The sequence below is a fragment of the Onychomys torridus genome, chromosome 1, assembly GCF_903995425.1.
Source record: "Onychomys torridus chromosome 1, mOncTor1.1, whole genome shotgun sequence".
NCBI classification, from domain to species: domain Eukaryota; kingdom Metazoa; phylum Chordata; class Mammalia; order Rodentia; family Cricetidae; genus Onychomys; species Onychomys torridus.
The window spans coordinates 118,054,440-118,068,239 of NC_050443.1; the positions used below are offsets into that span (position 1 = coordinate 118,054,440).

Genomic DNA, 13,800 nt, shown 5'->3' on the forward strand with positions numbered 1-13,800 from the left:
CCACTTCCCCTGGAAGGATGGGGTTTGTTACTTTAGGAAAACAGCAATTGGTGGGAACACCTCCAGGGGTACTAGGGACAACGACTCAACATGGGGCAGTCAGTGCCCATCCCTTGTGTTTGCCCTAGGGACACAATATCAAGACTCGGTTTCTCTTCTATGCCACCAGGTGGTACCACGCGACAAATCGGGCTAGCTGATGGTAGCAGTCCTTGTGCTGGGATTCCAGAGGCCACTGGCCTTTCAGGCCTTGCCCTGAGATGTGACTTGCAGAAGGAGGAGGCTGGTGTTCTGTGCAGACAGCTGGAATGTGGCACTGCTCTGCAGTGGTCCAGAGCCCATCATGGAGCAGATAGGAAGGAAGAAGAGAAGTACGTTAGATGCCAGGGAACAGAGCCTGACATTTTACATTGCCAGATCAATGTGAACTTCCTAGAGCAATGTGACCTTCTGACCTACACCCAGGTCATGTGCACAGGTAGGAACACCCACACAGAGTATTTCACTCTTTGTACTGTATATACATACACGAAGAAAGGAGAGCCAGATATTTGCTCCATGGTAATGTCAATGGTCTCCTTACCCCAGATACATAGCTGAAAATAATCTGCTCTGCCACCAAGATGTAGTTGTGGGAGACCCCAAGGTGTCCCCTGAAATCAGTGCTCACTGCCCTTTCCAAGACACAGATGGCCATGATTCCCTAGAAGCCGAGTGGTCAGAAGGAGTGTTTGTGCTCAGGGTTTGTGTGGAGTCCAAGGTTCAAGGCAGGACAGAGCAGGGATCAGAGTATTTGGTCTGTAGTCCCCAGTGTTGTGGTCCTCTGTGTCAGGGCTTATGAAGGTGGTCCTGTATCCTCCTCCCACACCATTCATTTCTGGGAACCCAAAAGCAGCCATCAGGTCATGTCACCTAGTGCCTGTGTGGAGGCATCCCTGACCTCAGTCGCTTCAGTCTGGCCTTTATCCCAAGGACACCTAGAAGTCTGGCTGGTGGGTGGTGAGCACCTCTGTGAGAATTCCCTGGAGGTTCAGTGAGGACTGACCTGGACTTGCTCATAGATTACATGGTTTGCTGGGAGTTGGTATGGTGTGGCTGTATCCACATTTGGGAGTTTGGCTGGGGCTCAGTGCCTGGGTAGAAGCAGGCCTTCCACTGTGTGGGCAATGTGTCACCAATATTCCATTGTCCATTAGAGCCTGGACACTGCTGTGGCCATGACCAAGATGCTTCACTGACTTTTTCAGGGGAAGTGAGTGAGGTTATGGACTGGTAGGGTGTGATGTGTTGTGGTCAGAGTCTGGGATTTGGGGGTCTGGGCTGTGATGACCATGGATAGCTAGGCAGGTAATTCAGGGCCTGTGTTCTCTGACGCAGAGGTTCCTCGGCCTTCTTCTCATCTTCTCTAGCCTTTCAGGTTTGTTCACCTTTGTCAACCTTTGAACAAATGTCTCCTCAGCTCTGTTGTGGATTTCAGAAATAGCTGGTCTGTCTTTTTTGAGTGGCATTGATGGTTTTGCGTATTTTTATGGCAGACTTTAAAACTTGACATTGCAAGTCCAAAGTCCTGCAGCATAGCCTCTAGCTTTCCATGTCCTTTAGCATCATGTCCAGGGCTTTGATGGGCCTTGAGTTATTTTGTTTCTGGTGTGTGTGGGGAACCTGGCTCACATGTTCCATATGGATATTCAGTTTCTTCAGAATCTTGTTTGAGACATTCTTTTTCCTATGTGAATGGCCATAGTCCCTTTAAGAAATTTGATGACTGTAAGTGTGTGTGATGATTTCTGTACTATTATTTCTGTTCCACTGGTCTCTGTGTCTAGCCTCATGCCATACCACAGTGCTTTGGTCCACATAGCTTTGCTGTAAGTTATGAAATGAGGAAGTGAGGATCTAGCTGCTTGTATGGTTGTGGGTCTTTGGGAATTCTCATCTCTACAAGAATACTAGAATTAACTTTCTAACTTTCTGAGAACCTGCTTGGGTTTTGATAGGCATTGCACTGCATCTGCCAACTGCTTTGGTTGAGGGCGTCATCTTCTTAGACCATGTCCTCAGCCCTTGATATAAAGCCTGCTCCCACCTATGTAGATCTTGTGCAATTATTTTTTTTCTTGATAAATTTAACTTATTAGAAATGAAACAACTGGTATCATCTGTCTAGCCATCTGTCTAGTTCTTGGTCTGATAATGGTTCCTGGTATGTATTTTGTCTTGTACAGTCAGCCTTAGAGCCAACCAGAAAGTGGGTGGTTACTCCCATACCATTCATGTCATTGTTGTGCTGATGGTCATGTCTTGCCAGGCCAGTCATTTTTTTTTTTTCATTTTTCTTTATTAAGAAATTGTCTACTCACTCCACATGCTATCCTCAGACCCCCTCCTTCCTCCTCCCATCCTCAGACCCCCTCCTTCCTCCTCCCACCCCCAGCCCTCTTTCCCAAGTCACCCCCACATCCCCACATTCCCCAGATCAATGTCTCCCATGGGGAGTCAGCAGAGCCCAGCACACTGAGCCTAGGTAGGTCCAAGCCCCTTCCCACTGTACCAAGGCTGTGCAAGGCATCACACCACAGGCACTGGATTCTAGAAGCCTGCCCATAAACGAGGGACATATCCTGATCCCCCTGCCTGGGTGCCCCTCAAACAGTTCGAGCCAAACAACTGTCTTCCATATCCAGAGGGCCTAGTCCAGTCCCATGGGGGCTCCACAGGCACTAGTCGACAGTTCATGGGCTTCCACTAGTGTGGCCAGTCATCTCTGCACATCCTCCCATCATGATCTCAACATCCCTCGCCTGCAGTATCTCTCCCCTCTCTCATCAATTGGATTCCTGTAGATGTAACCATCTTGTTAAATAAGAAACAGAGCCAAATACAGAGTTAAAAGCCCAAGAGGTCAGAGCTAAAAACCTTATCCTTCACTGCTGCTGCTGTCTTTCCCTTCAGCAAGAGGCCTACTTCCTGTGTCTCTGTCTTTTTATTGACTTTCTGTTCTGCCTTCTCATTGGTTGTAAACCCAACCACATGACCTTCTCGTCACTGCCCGTCTATACAGACCTCCAGGTCTTCTTTGGTTGGTATTGAGATTAAAGGCATGTGTCTCCATGCTGGCTGTATCCTTGAACGTACAGAGATCTGCCTGTCATGTGATCTGGATTAAAAGTGTGTGCCACCACCGCCTGTCTTCTGCTATGGCTTGCTATTAGCTCTGATGCCTAGGCAACTTTATTTATTAACATACAAATAAGATCACATTTCAGTACAAATAAAATATCACCATATTTCCCCTTTTCTATTTTAATAAAAAGAAAAAAGGAAAAAAAGTTGTAACTAATATAAGAAAAACTATATACAAAAGTACAATAACTATATACCATATATATAAGCAATAAATACCTGAAAAATGTCTAGTCCATTTGTATTTGACAAATTCAGAGAAAATAATTGCAGTATTTATCCTATTTTGCTAAGTCCAAAATGTACCTGATTCACTTTCTATCCTAACTTATATTACTAACAAAACTATCTTAAACATCTTTCAAATTTATACACTTACACCTCTTAGTGAGTTTCTTTTCTGAAATTCTTAACAAGGAAAATTATAACTATAACTAACTAATCTTCAACTCCCTCAGAGATCCAAGAAGGAAATAATATTATCTAATAAAAAATAAAAACAGGAAGTGCATGCAAGCAGCTTCCAAAAAAAAAAAATGTGAGTTGACAGAAACAGCCAGCTGCCTGGACCTGAAGTTTCTCCACAGTTTTGGGGCATCATCTTCAGCCTATAGGCTTAGCGTATCTGACAGACTCATTTGTGAACTAGGATGTGAGTTCGACCTCACATTTGGTGAGAGCAGTCCATGTACCAGAAACACCTGAATTCCACTAGTGTCATGTCATGATTCAGGATTTTAAATTCTGGAAATTATTGATGTTTTTTCAATTCAGCTGTCCATTTTTCTTGGCTGTGTATATGTGGCTTCATCTCGGCATCCCGTTCTTCTCCACATACCTCTATTAAATGCCAGTCTACTATTGAGAGGTATGAGCTTAGTTACTCTTCAAGAATAACTATTTCAGCTGCTGTTCCACTGCACATCAGAAGCCATCAGCCCACTGCGTGTTCAGCTGCCTTCGAAGAAAATGGCACTGTACCTTTTCCGGATTGCAAAGGACACTTCAGGGATGGTGCCATATTGTCCTGGCCTCAGAAGATGCCTTTTGTTAAAGGCACAACCACATTTGTTTTGGCAAGAATTGGTAGTCCTTTGTTTCATGTCCTTTCTGTCCTGTTTGTCAGCAGTTGATTTGAGGATACTTTGTTGTCCAGTGGCTAACTTTTGCCACAATGAAAGTTAACTCCATATGCAGTTGCTTCAATGCCCATATTTTCTCTGAAATAGATTGGTACTGCCAGGAGCCGACATATCTCATAGTCATAACAAAAAAGAAAAATTTTTCTAAGTTATAGAAACATTTTAAATGCCATATTCTGTAGATCTCTGAAGGGTTTGAAGATGACCTGTCTATCTAAAATATATCTGCTCAATCTTGAAAACACACCTAATATGACTACAAGTTCAATTGTAGTGTCTAATTACTAATTTTCATTTCTTTATATCCTAACAGTTGGTAATAATAACATTCTTGAACAAGATTAGAAATATATGTATGGCATTTTCTAACAATCTCAATCTCAATATATATATATATATATATATATATATATATATATAATTTGTATATAATATAAAAAATCTAATCCAATGTAAAGTATCTAAAACTAGTAATTGTCTTTTTCTTTTTTCTTTTTTAAAAACAAGCACCTTAAATCTAATCTCCTTTGCCTAGACCTTTTCCTAACCCTTAACAACAACTTGTAACCAACCCTCCTAAACAATGAAAACTATCCCAGACCCAAAACCCATTAAAAGACTAAGAAACCACCCACCCCACACCACCTCTTTGGGAATGTGGGCATCGTGTTCTTAAAATTGCTTTCTGCTGGGTATGGGCGAAGGTATCTTTATTCTGAAAGAAAAATTTTGGTTTAACTGTCAAATTCTAGGAAAGGTAGCTATATCCTGTGTTGTCCTGTTTGAGCATAATGCCAAAGTTCAAGGCATTTCTCAAGTCCTTATTCAAGTAGTCTTTGAAACTGGATCATCTCAGCTAGCCCTCTCAAAATTGCTCTGAGCACTTTGTAGTCCAAATCTGATCTGTAGATGATGTTTGTCAGCTTAGTGATATTATTATTGTCCACATGGAATTGTTGTTGTTGTGGGGCCCCATCTTCTTCCTGGAGATTTCAGTTGATGTTAGGCCTGGCCATGATTTCCTGCAGAAAACTGATAAGAGACTCGAACACAAAGACATGTATAGGCAGCTAATTGAAGCCTTTTTAAAAAGAATTAGTTAGTACTCTAAATGACCATTAATACCTTAACAAAGTTAGCTACATCTGGCGCCCAATGTTCGTGGTACAAATTCACAAAAAAGCCTCTTGCCTGTGGCCTTGTGAGCCCCAGCTCAGGCCCGAGCTACACTCGGCCGGTTGTGGTGATGCACACTGGATGGATTTACTGAAGAAGACAGAGGCAGGAGGATCCTGAGTTTGCGGCCAGCCTAAGAGGCTTTGGCTGGGGCCTAGCCACAAACGGTGGCAGCTGTGGGACTATAGAGGCATCGGCTGCTGCTCCAAGTTGCCGACTTCTTCTTATCCTGTTGGTGACTGCGGTGATGCTGCTACCTCGGACAAAGAGTTTACTGCTGCTTGTTCAGAGAAGAATTGCCAGGACCATCGTGTTACAAGAAAGCATCGACAAAGGTCAGTTTGGAAAAGTTTTGCAAGACAAATGGTGGGGAGAAATTGCTGTGAAGATTTTCTCTTCTAGGGAAGAATGTTCATGGTTCCAAGAGATAGACATTTATCAGACTGTGATTGCTCCAAACCACAGAGGAGGCACACACACACACACACACACACACACACACACACACACACACACACACACACAAAGTCTTCAGAGAACCATGACCACACTTAACAGCAACTTTGAAATCTTCAAAAGGATGACAGGATCCCACAACAACGATTTCACATGGACTATGGTAAAGCCATTAAGCTGATTAACACTATGGAAAGATCGACTTTGGACTACAAACTGGTCAGGACAATTTGAGATGGCTAGCTGAGATGATTCAGCCTGACAGACTACTCAAACAAGGACTTGTGAAAATCCCTGAACTTTCTCATTATGCAGAGCCTGGACAAATGATACAGGACTTGACAATTAACCCAAAAATTTTGTTTTCAGGATCCCTTAAAGATGTCTTTACCCCCAGAAAGCAGGAAGTAATTTTAAGAAAATGACGCCCACATTCCCAAGAGGTGGGGTGGGTAATTTTTTGGTCATTTAATGAGTTTTGGATAATGTTATTGTTTATGATGGTTGGTTTCAAATTATTAATTGTTAATGGTCAGGAAAAAAGCTGAACAAGGAGATTATATTCAGAGGTTTTGTTTAAAAAAAAGAAAAAGAGAAAAGAGAATATAGATATGAGGTAGATATGAATATACTCTGAGAAAAAAAGATAAAAAATAATAGGATAAATGGGTAGATCACTGAATCTACACTAAAAAGAAAAAGGGGAAGATATAAAAATGATAAAAGGTAGATTATTGAAACTTTTATGAAAAGAAAAAAGAGAGAATATGGATATGATAAGATAAAAAGGTCAATTTTTGAATCTACTTTTAAAAAGGAACTACTTGTTTTAAATAGGATAAGTAATGAAATTTCTTTTGTCTGAGTTTATCAAATGTTACTGGACTGGACATTATATATATATACATAATGGAGTTTTTGTCTGAATCTGTCAAATGTTAATGGACTAGACATTGTTAATGTAATTCTTGACTATATATTGTATATACTTATTGGATAGTTTTTCTTGTATTAGTTAAAAGCTTTTTAAAATTTTAGACAAAAAAGGGGAAATGTGGTGGTATTGTGTTCCCAAAAATATTGTGCACCCTAATAAACTTATCTGGGGTCAGAGACAGAACAGCCACAATATTAAACATAGAGGTTAGGCAGTGGTAGCACACTAGCACTCCAGAGGCAGAAATCCATCTCTTCAAGGATACAGCCAAGCATGGTAACTCACGCTTTTAATCCCAGAAAGCCAGCCTTTAATCCCAGGGAGTGATGGCAGAAAGTAGAAAGATATATAAGGCGTGAAGACCAGAAACTAGCAGCTTTTGGCTGGTTAAGTTTTTAGGCTTTTGAGCAGCAGTTCAGCTGAGATTCATTTGGATAAGGACTCAGAGGCTTCCAGTCTGAGGAAACAGGATCATCTGAGGAATTGGCATGGTGAAGTAGCTGTGGCTTGTTCTGCTTCTCTGATCTTCCAGCGTTCACCCCAATACCTGGCTCTGAGTTTGATTTTATTAATAAGACTCTTTAAGATTCATGCTACAGATTCCCAGAGTTCAGCTTGGAGCCTGGCCATGGATCTCTGTATCTGCCTCCATCTGTCACTGGACAAAGGCTCTATGATGACAGCTAGGTTATTTGCTATGCTGGTCACCAGAGTAGAACAGTCCAGGCACCTTCTAGACCACTGCCAGCAGACCAAGGTGGCGTCAACCTTGTGGATTCCTGAGAGCCACCCCAGTACTCTACCTCTTCCTATTCCTATGATGTCCTCATCTATCATGGTATCTTCCTCCCTGCCCTCCCACTCTGTCCTGTTCCAGCTTGACTCGCCCATTTCCCTATGTTCTCATCCCCTACTCCTCACCCTCTGCCCCCCCCCCCAGTCCACTCATGTAGATCTCATCCACTTCTCCTTCACAGGATCATCCATGTGTCCCTCCTAGGGTCTTTTCCTGTTAGATAGCCTCTCTGGAGTTGTAGGTTGCATTCTGGCCCATCCCTTCCCTCCCATTTAGTATCCACTTATGAGTGAGTACACACTATGTTTGTCATTCAGAGTCTGGGTTACCTCACTCAAGTTGATATTTTCTAGATCCATCTATTTGCCTGCAAATTTCATGATATCATTGTTTTTTACTGCTGAGTAGTACTCCATTGTGTATATGTGCCACATTTTCTTTATCCATTCTTTGGTTGAGGGGCATCTAGGTTGTTTCCAGGTTCTGGTTATTATGAATAATGCTGATATGAACATAGTTGAGCATGTGTCCTTGTGGTAAGATTGGGCATTCCTTGGTTATATGCCCAAGAGTGGTATAACTGGGTCTTGAGGAAGACTTATTTCCAATTTTCTAAGAAACCGCCACACTGATTTCCAGAGTGGCTGTACAAGTTGGCATTCCCACCAACAGTGGAGGAGTGTTCCCCTTTCTCCACATCCTCTTCAACATAAACTGTCTTCAGTGTTTTTGATCTTAGCCATTCTGACAGGTGTATGATGGTATCTCAGAGTTGCATTTGATTTGCATTTCCCTGATGACTAAGGATGTTGAGCAATTCCTTAAATGCCTTTCAGTCATTTGAGATTCTTCTATTGAGAATTCTCTGTTAAGCTCTGTAGCCAATTTTTTAATTGGATTGTTCAGTATTTTGATGTCTAGCTTTTTGAGTTCTTTATATATTTTGGGGATCAGCCCTCTGTCAGATGTGGGGTTGGTGAAGATCTTTTCTCATTCTGTAGGCTATCGTTTTGGTCTTATTGACCATGTCCTTTGCTCTACAAAAGCTTCTCAGTTTCAGGAGGTCCCATTTATTAATTGTCGCTCTCAGTGTCTGTGCTACTGGTGTTATATTTAGGAGTGGTCTCCTATTCCAATGCATTCAAGACTACTTCCTACTTTCTCTTCTATCAAGTTCAGTGTAACTGGATTTATGTTGAGGTCTTTGATCCACTTGAACTTGAGTTTTGTGCATGGTGACAGATATGGAACTGTTTGCAGCCTTCTACACATTGACATCCAGTTATGCCAGCACCATTTGTTGAAGATGCTTTCTTTTTTCCAGGGTACAGTTTTGGCCTCTTTGTTGAAAACCATATGTTTGTAAGTGTGTGGATTAATGTCAGGGTCTTCAACTCGATTCCATTGGTCCACATATCAGTTTTTATGCCTGTACCAAGCTGTTTTTATTCCTGGAGCTCTATAGTAGAGCTTGAGGTCAGGGATCATGATGCCACCAGAGGCTGCTTTATTATACAGGTTTCTTTTAACTATCCTAGGTTTTTTGTTTTTCAATATAAAGTTAAGTATTGTTCTTTCCAAGTCTGTGAAGAATTGTGTTGGGATTTTGAAGGGTATTGCATTGAATCTGTATATTGGTTTTGGTAAGATTGCCATTTTTACTATGTTGATTCTACCTATCCATGAGCATGGGAGATCTTTCCATTTTCTGATATCTTCTTCAATTTCTTACTTCAGAGACTTAAAGTTATCACACAGGTCTTTCACTTGCTTAGTTAGAGTTATCCCAAGGTATTTTATATTATTTGTGGCTATTGTAAAGGGTGATGTTTCTCTGATTTCTTTCTCAGCCCCTTTTTCATTTGTATATGGGAAGGCTACTGATTTTTTTTTGAGTTAATCTTGTATCCTGCTACCTTACTGAAGGAGTTTGTCAGCTGTAGGAGTTCCCTGGAAGAATTTTTGGGGTCACTTATGTATACTATCATATGGTCTGCAAATAATGAAAGTTTGACTTCTTCCTTTCCAATTTGTATCCCCTTGATCTCCTTTTATTGTCTTATTGCTCTAGCTGGAACTTCAAGTACTATATTGAATAAGTATGAGGAGAGTGGACAGCCTTGTCTTGTTCCTGATTTTAGTGGAATCGCTTTGAGTTTCTCCCCACTTAATTGATGTTGGCTGTCAGCTTGCTGTAAATTGCTTTTGTTATGTTTAGGTATGTTCCTGTATTCCTGATCTCTCTAGAACCTTTATCATGAAGGGGTGTTGGATTTTGTCAAAGGCTTTTTCAGCATCCAATGCGATGATCATCGGGTTTTTTCTTTCAGTTTGTTTATATGGTGTATTACATTGACTGATTTTTGTATGTTGAACCATCCTTGTATCCCTGGGATGAAGCCTACTTGGTCATGGTGAATAATTTTTTTTGATGTGTTCCTGGATTCGGTTAGTATTCGATTGAGTATTTTTGCATCAATGTTCATGAGGGAGATTGGTCTGTAATTCTCTTTCTTTGTTGCATCTTTGTGTGGTTTGGGTATCAGGGTAGCTGTAGCCTCATAAAAAGAATTTGGTAATGTTCCTTCTGTTCTATGGTGTGGAACAATTTGAAGTGTATTGGTATTAGCTTTTCTTTGAAAATCTTGTAGAATTCTGCCCTGAAACCATTTAGTGCTGGGCTTTTTTTTGGTTGGGAGGCTTTTTTGTTTTTGTTTTTGTTTTGGTTTTGGTTTTTGTTTTTGGAGACAGGGTTTCTCTGTGTAGCTTTGAGCCTTTCCTGGAACTCACTCTGTAGCCCTTGAACTCACAGAGATCCACCCACCTCTGGGATTAAAGGCGTGCGCACCACCACCCAGCTGTGGTAGGGAGACTTTTAATGACTGTTTCTATTTCCTTAGGGGTTATTGGTCTATTTAAATAGTTTATCTGGTCTTGATTTAACTTAAGTATGGGATACCTATCCAGAAAATCGTCCATTTCTTTCAGATTTTCCAATTTTGTCGAGTACAGGTTTTTTTTTAAAATATTTTTCTTTATTATTATGTGTTTTAAATTTTATACATCAGCCATGGGTTCCCCTGTCCTCCCCCCTCCCGCCCCCACCCCACCTTTCCCCCAGCCCCTCCACTCCATTCCCATCTCCTCCAGGATCAAGGCACCCCTGGGGATTCATTTAAACCTGGTGGATTCAGTACAGGCAGGTCCTGTCACCTCCTTCCAGACTGAGCAAAGTGTCCCTGTGTAAGCCCAAGGTTTCAAACAGTCAGCTCATGCACTAAGGACAGATCCTAGTCCCACAGACTGGGTGCCTCCCAAACAGATCAAGCTATTCAATTGTCTCACTTATCCAGAGGGCCTGATCCAGCTGGGGGCTCCACAGCCTTTGGTTTATAATTCATGTGCTTCCATTCGTTTGGCTATTTGTCCCTGTGCTTTTTACAATCTTGGATTCAACAATTCATGCTCTTACACACCCTCCTCTTTCTCGACAGTTGGACACCTGGAGCTCCACCTGGGGCCTGGCTGAGGATCTCTGCATCCACTTCCATCAGTTATTGGATGAGAGTTCCAGCATGACCGTTAGGGTGTTTGGCCATCTGATCAGCAGACTAGGTCAGATCAGGCTTTCTCTCGACCATTGCCAGCAGTCTACAGAGGATATATCATTATAGATTTCTGGGGACCTCTCGAGCACTCTGCCTATTCCTGTTCTCATGTGGTCTTCATTTATCATGGTCTGTTATTCCTCATTCTCCCTTTCTGTTCTTGATCCAGCTGGGATCTCCTGCTCCCCTAAGCTTTCTTTCCCTCAAATCTTGCCCTTCATTACTCCCACTGTTGTCCAGGTTGTTCATGTAGATCTCACCCATTTCTCTGTCATTGGGTGATCCTTGGGTCTTTCCTAGGGTCCCGTTTTCTAGGTAGCCTCCCTGGAGTTGTGTAGCAGTCTAGTCATCTTTGTTTTACATCTAGTATCCTCCTATGAGTGAGTACATACCATGTTTGTCCTTCTGAGTCTGGGTTACCTCACTCAGGATGATTTTTTCTAGATTCATCCATTTGCCTGCAAACCTCATGATGTCATTATTTTTCTTTGCTAAGTAGTACTCCATTGTGTATATGTACCATATTTTCTTTAGATGGCTGGGCTGGAGAGATGGCTCAGTCGTTAAAGGCTAGGCTCACAACCAAAAATATAAGAGTACAGGTTTTTGAAATATGACCTGATGATTCTCTGGATTTCCTCATTGTCTGTTGTTATGTTGCTCTTTTCATTTCTGATTTTGTTAATCTGCATGCTCTCCCTCTGCTTTTTGGTTAATTTGGATAAGGGCTTATCTATGTTGTTGATTTTCTTAAAGAACTAACTCTTTGTTTCATTGATTTTTTGTATTGTTGTCTTTGTTTCCATTTTATTGATTTCAGTCCTCAGTTTGATTATTTCCTGGCATCTGTTTCTCCTGGGTGAGTCTGCTTCTTCTTGTTCTAGAGCTTTCAGTTTTACTGTTAAGTCACAAGCGTGAGACTTCTCTAACTTCTTTATGTGGACATTTAGAGCTATGAATTTTCCTCTTAGCACTGCTTTCATAATGTCCAATAAGTTTGGGTATGTTGCACATTTGTTTTCATTGAATTCTAGGAAATCTTTAATTTCTTTCTTTATTTCTTCCTTGTCCCATTGGCAATTCAATTGGGCATTATTCAGTTTCCGTGAGATTGTATGCTTTCTGTAATTTTTGTTGTTGTTGAAATCTAACTTTAAGCCATGGTGGTCTGATAAGACACAGGAGGTTATTTCAATTTTTTTGTATCTGTTGATATTTGCTTTGTGACCAAGCATGTGGTTGATTTTGGAGAAGGTTCCATGGGTGTGCTGAAAAAAAGGTATATTCTTCTGTGTTAGGGTGGAATATTCTGTAGATATCTATTAAGTCTATTTGAGTCATAATGTCTGTTAGTTCCCTTATTTCTCTGTTACGTTTCTGTCTGGCAGACCTGTCCATTGGTGAAAGTGGGGTGTTGAAGTCTCCTACTACTAGTGTATGTGGTTTGATGTGCAATTTAAGCTTTAGTAATGTTTCTTTTATGAATGTTGATGCCTTTGTATTTGGGGCATAAATATTCAGAATTGAGACTTCATCTTGTCAGATTTTCCCTGTGGTAAATATGTAGTGTCCTTCCTGATCTCTTTCAATTGATTTTAGTTTGAAGTCTATTTTATTAGATATTAGGATAGATATACCTGCTTGCTTCTTAAATCCATTTGATTGGAATGTCTTTTCCTAGCCTTTTATTCTGAGGTAGTGTCTGTCTTTGAAGTTGATGTGTGTTTCTTGTATGCAGCAAATGGATGGATCTTGTTTTCATATCCATTCTGTTAGCCTGTGTCTTTTTATAGGTTAATTGAGACCATTGATATTGATGGATATTAATGACCAGTTATTGTTAATTCCTGTTATTTTTTGGTGGTAGTGTTGTATGTTTCCCTTCTTTGGTATTTGTTGGTATGGGACTATCTATTGTCTGTGTTTTCATAGGTGTATATAACTTCCTTAGGTTGGATTTTTCCTTTGAGTGCTTTCTGTAGGGCTGGATTTGTGGAGAGATATTGTTTAAATCTGGTTTTATCATGGAATATTTTGTTTACTCCATCTATGTTGATTGAGTGTTTTGCTGGGTATAATAGTCTGGGCTGGCATCCATGGTCTCTTGGTTGGTGGGCTCTGTCTCAGGGAGTAGCTGCAGTCTTACCGTGTAGTAGCTGGTGGTTGTCTGACCTGTGTGCAGGATGTCTGCCTGCCAAATGGCCTCTTAGTCCAGTTGGGTGCTGGCAGGCTCTGTCTCAGGGAACAGTTGCAGTCTCAGAGGGTGGGTGGGATTTGGGGGAGGTGGGACTTGGGTTACAGGGTCTGATGGGGGATGGTTGTGATCTTTCCTGTGTGCAGGAAGTCTGCCTGAAGCTGGAACTGCAATGGGTGGTGGTGTAGGGGTGCAGGGTTGTACCTCTAGGCCCAAAGCCTAGGGACTGGGGTGTTCGGGTATGAGGATAAAGATTCACCTCTTAGTCCAGTCAGGTGCTGGCAGGCTCTGTGTCAGGGAACAGTTGC

At 41.4% G+C, this 13,800-nt stretch overlaps 1 protein-coding gene across 1 annotated transcript in view; it reads left to right on the forward strand.

Annotated features, from left to right (window-relative positions):
- Positions 1–13,800, forward strand: part of LOC118577472 (scavenger receptor cysteine-rich domain-containing protein SCART1-like) — a 95,862-nt gene that overhangs the window by 20,360 nt on the left and 61,702 nt on the right. The window contains exon 4 of the mRNA XM_036177671.1: positions 170–478. Within this exon, the coding sequence (XP_036033564.1) occupies positions 170–478 (309 nt within the window). The remainder of the gene's footprint in view (positions 1–169; positions 479–13,800) is intronic.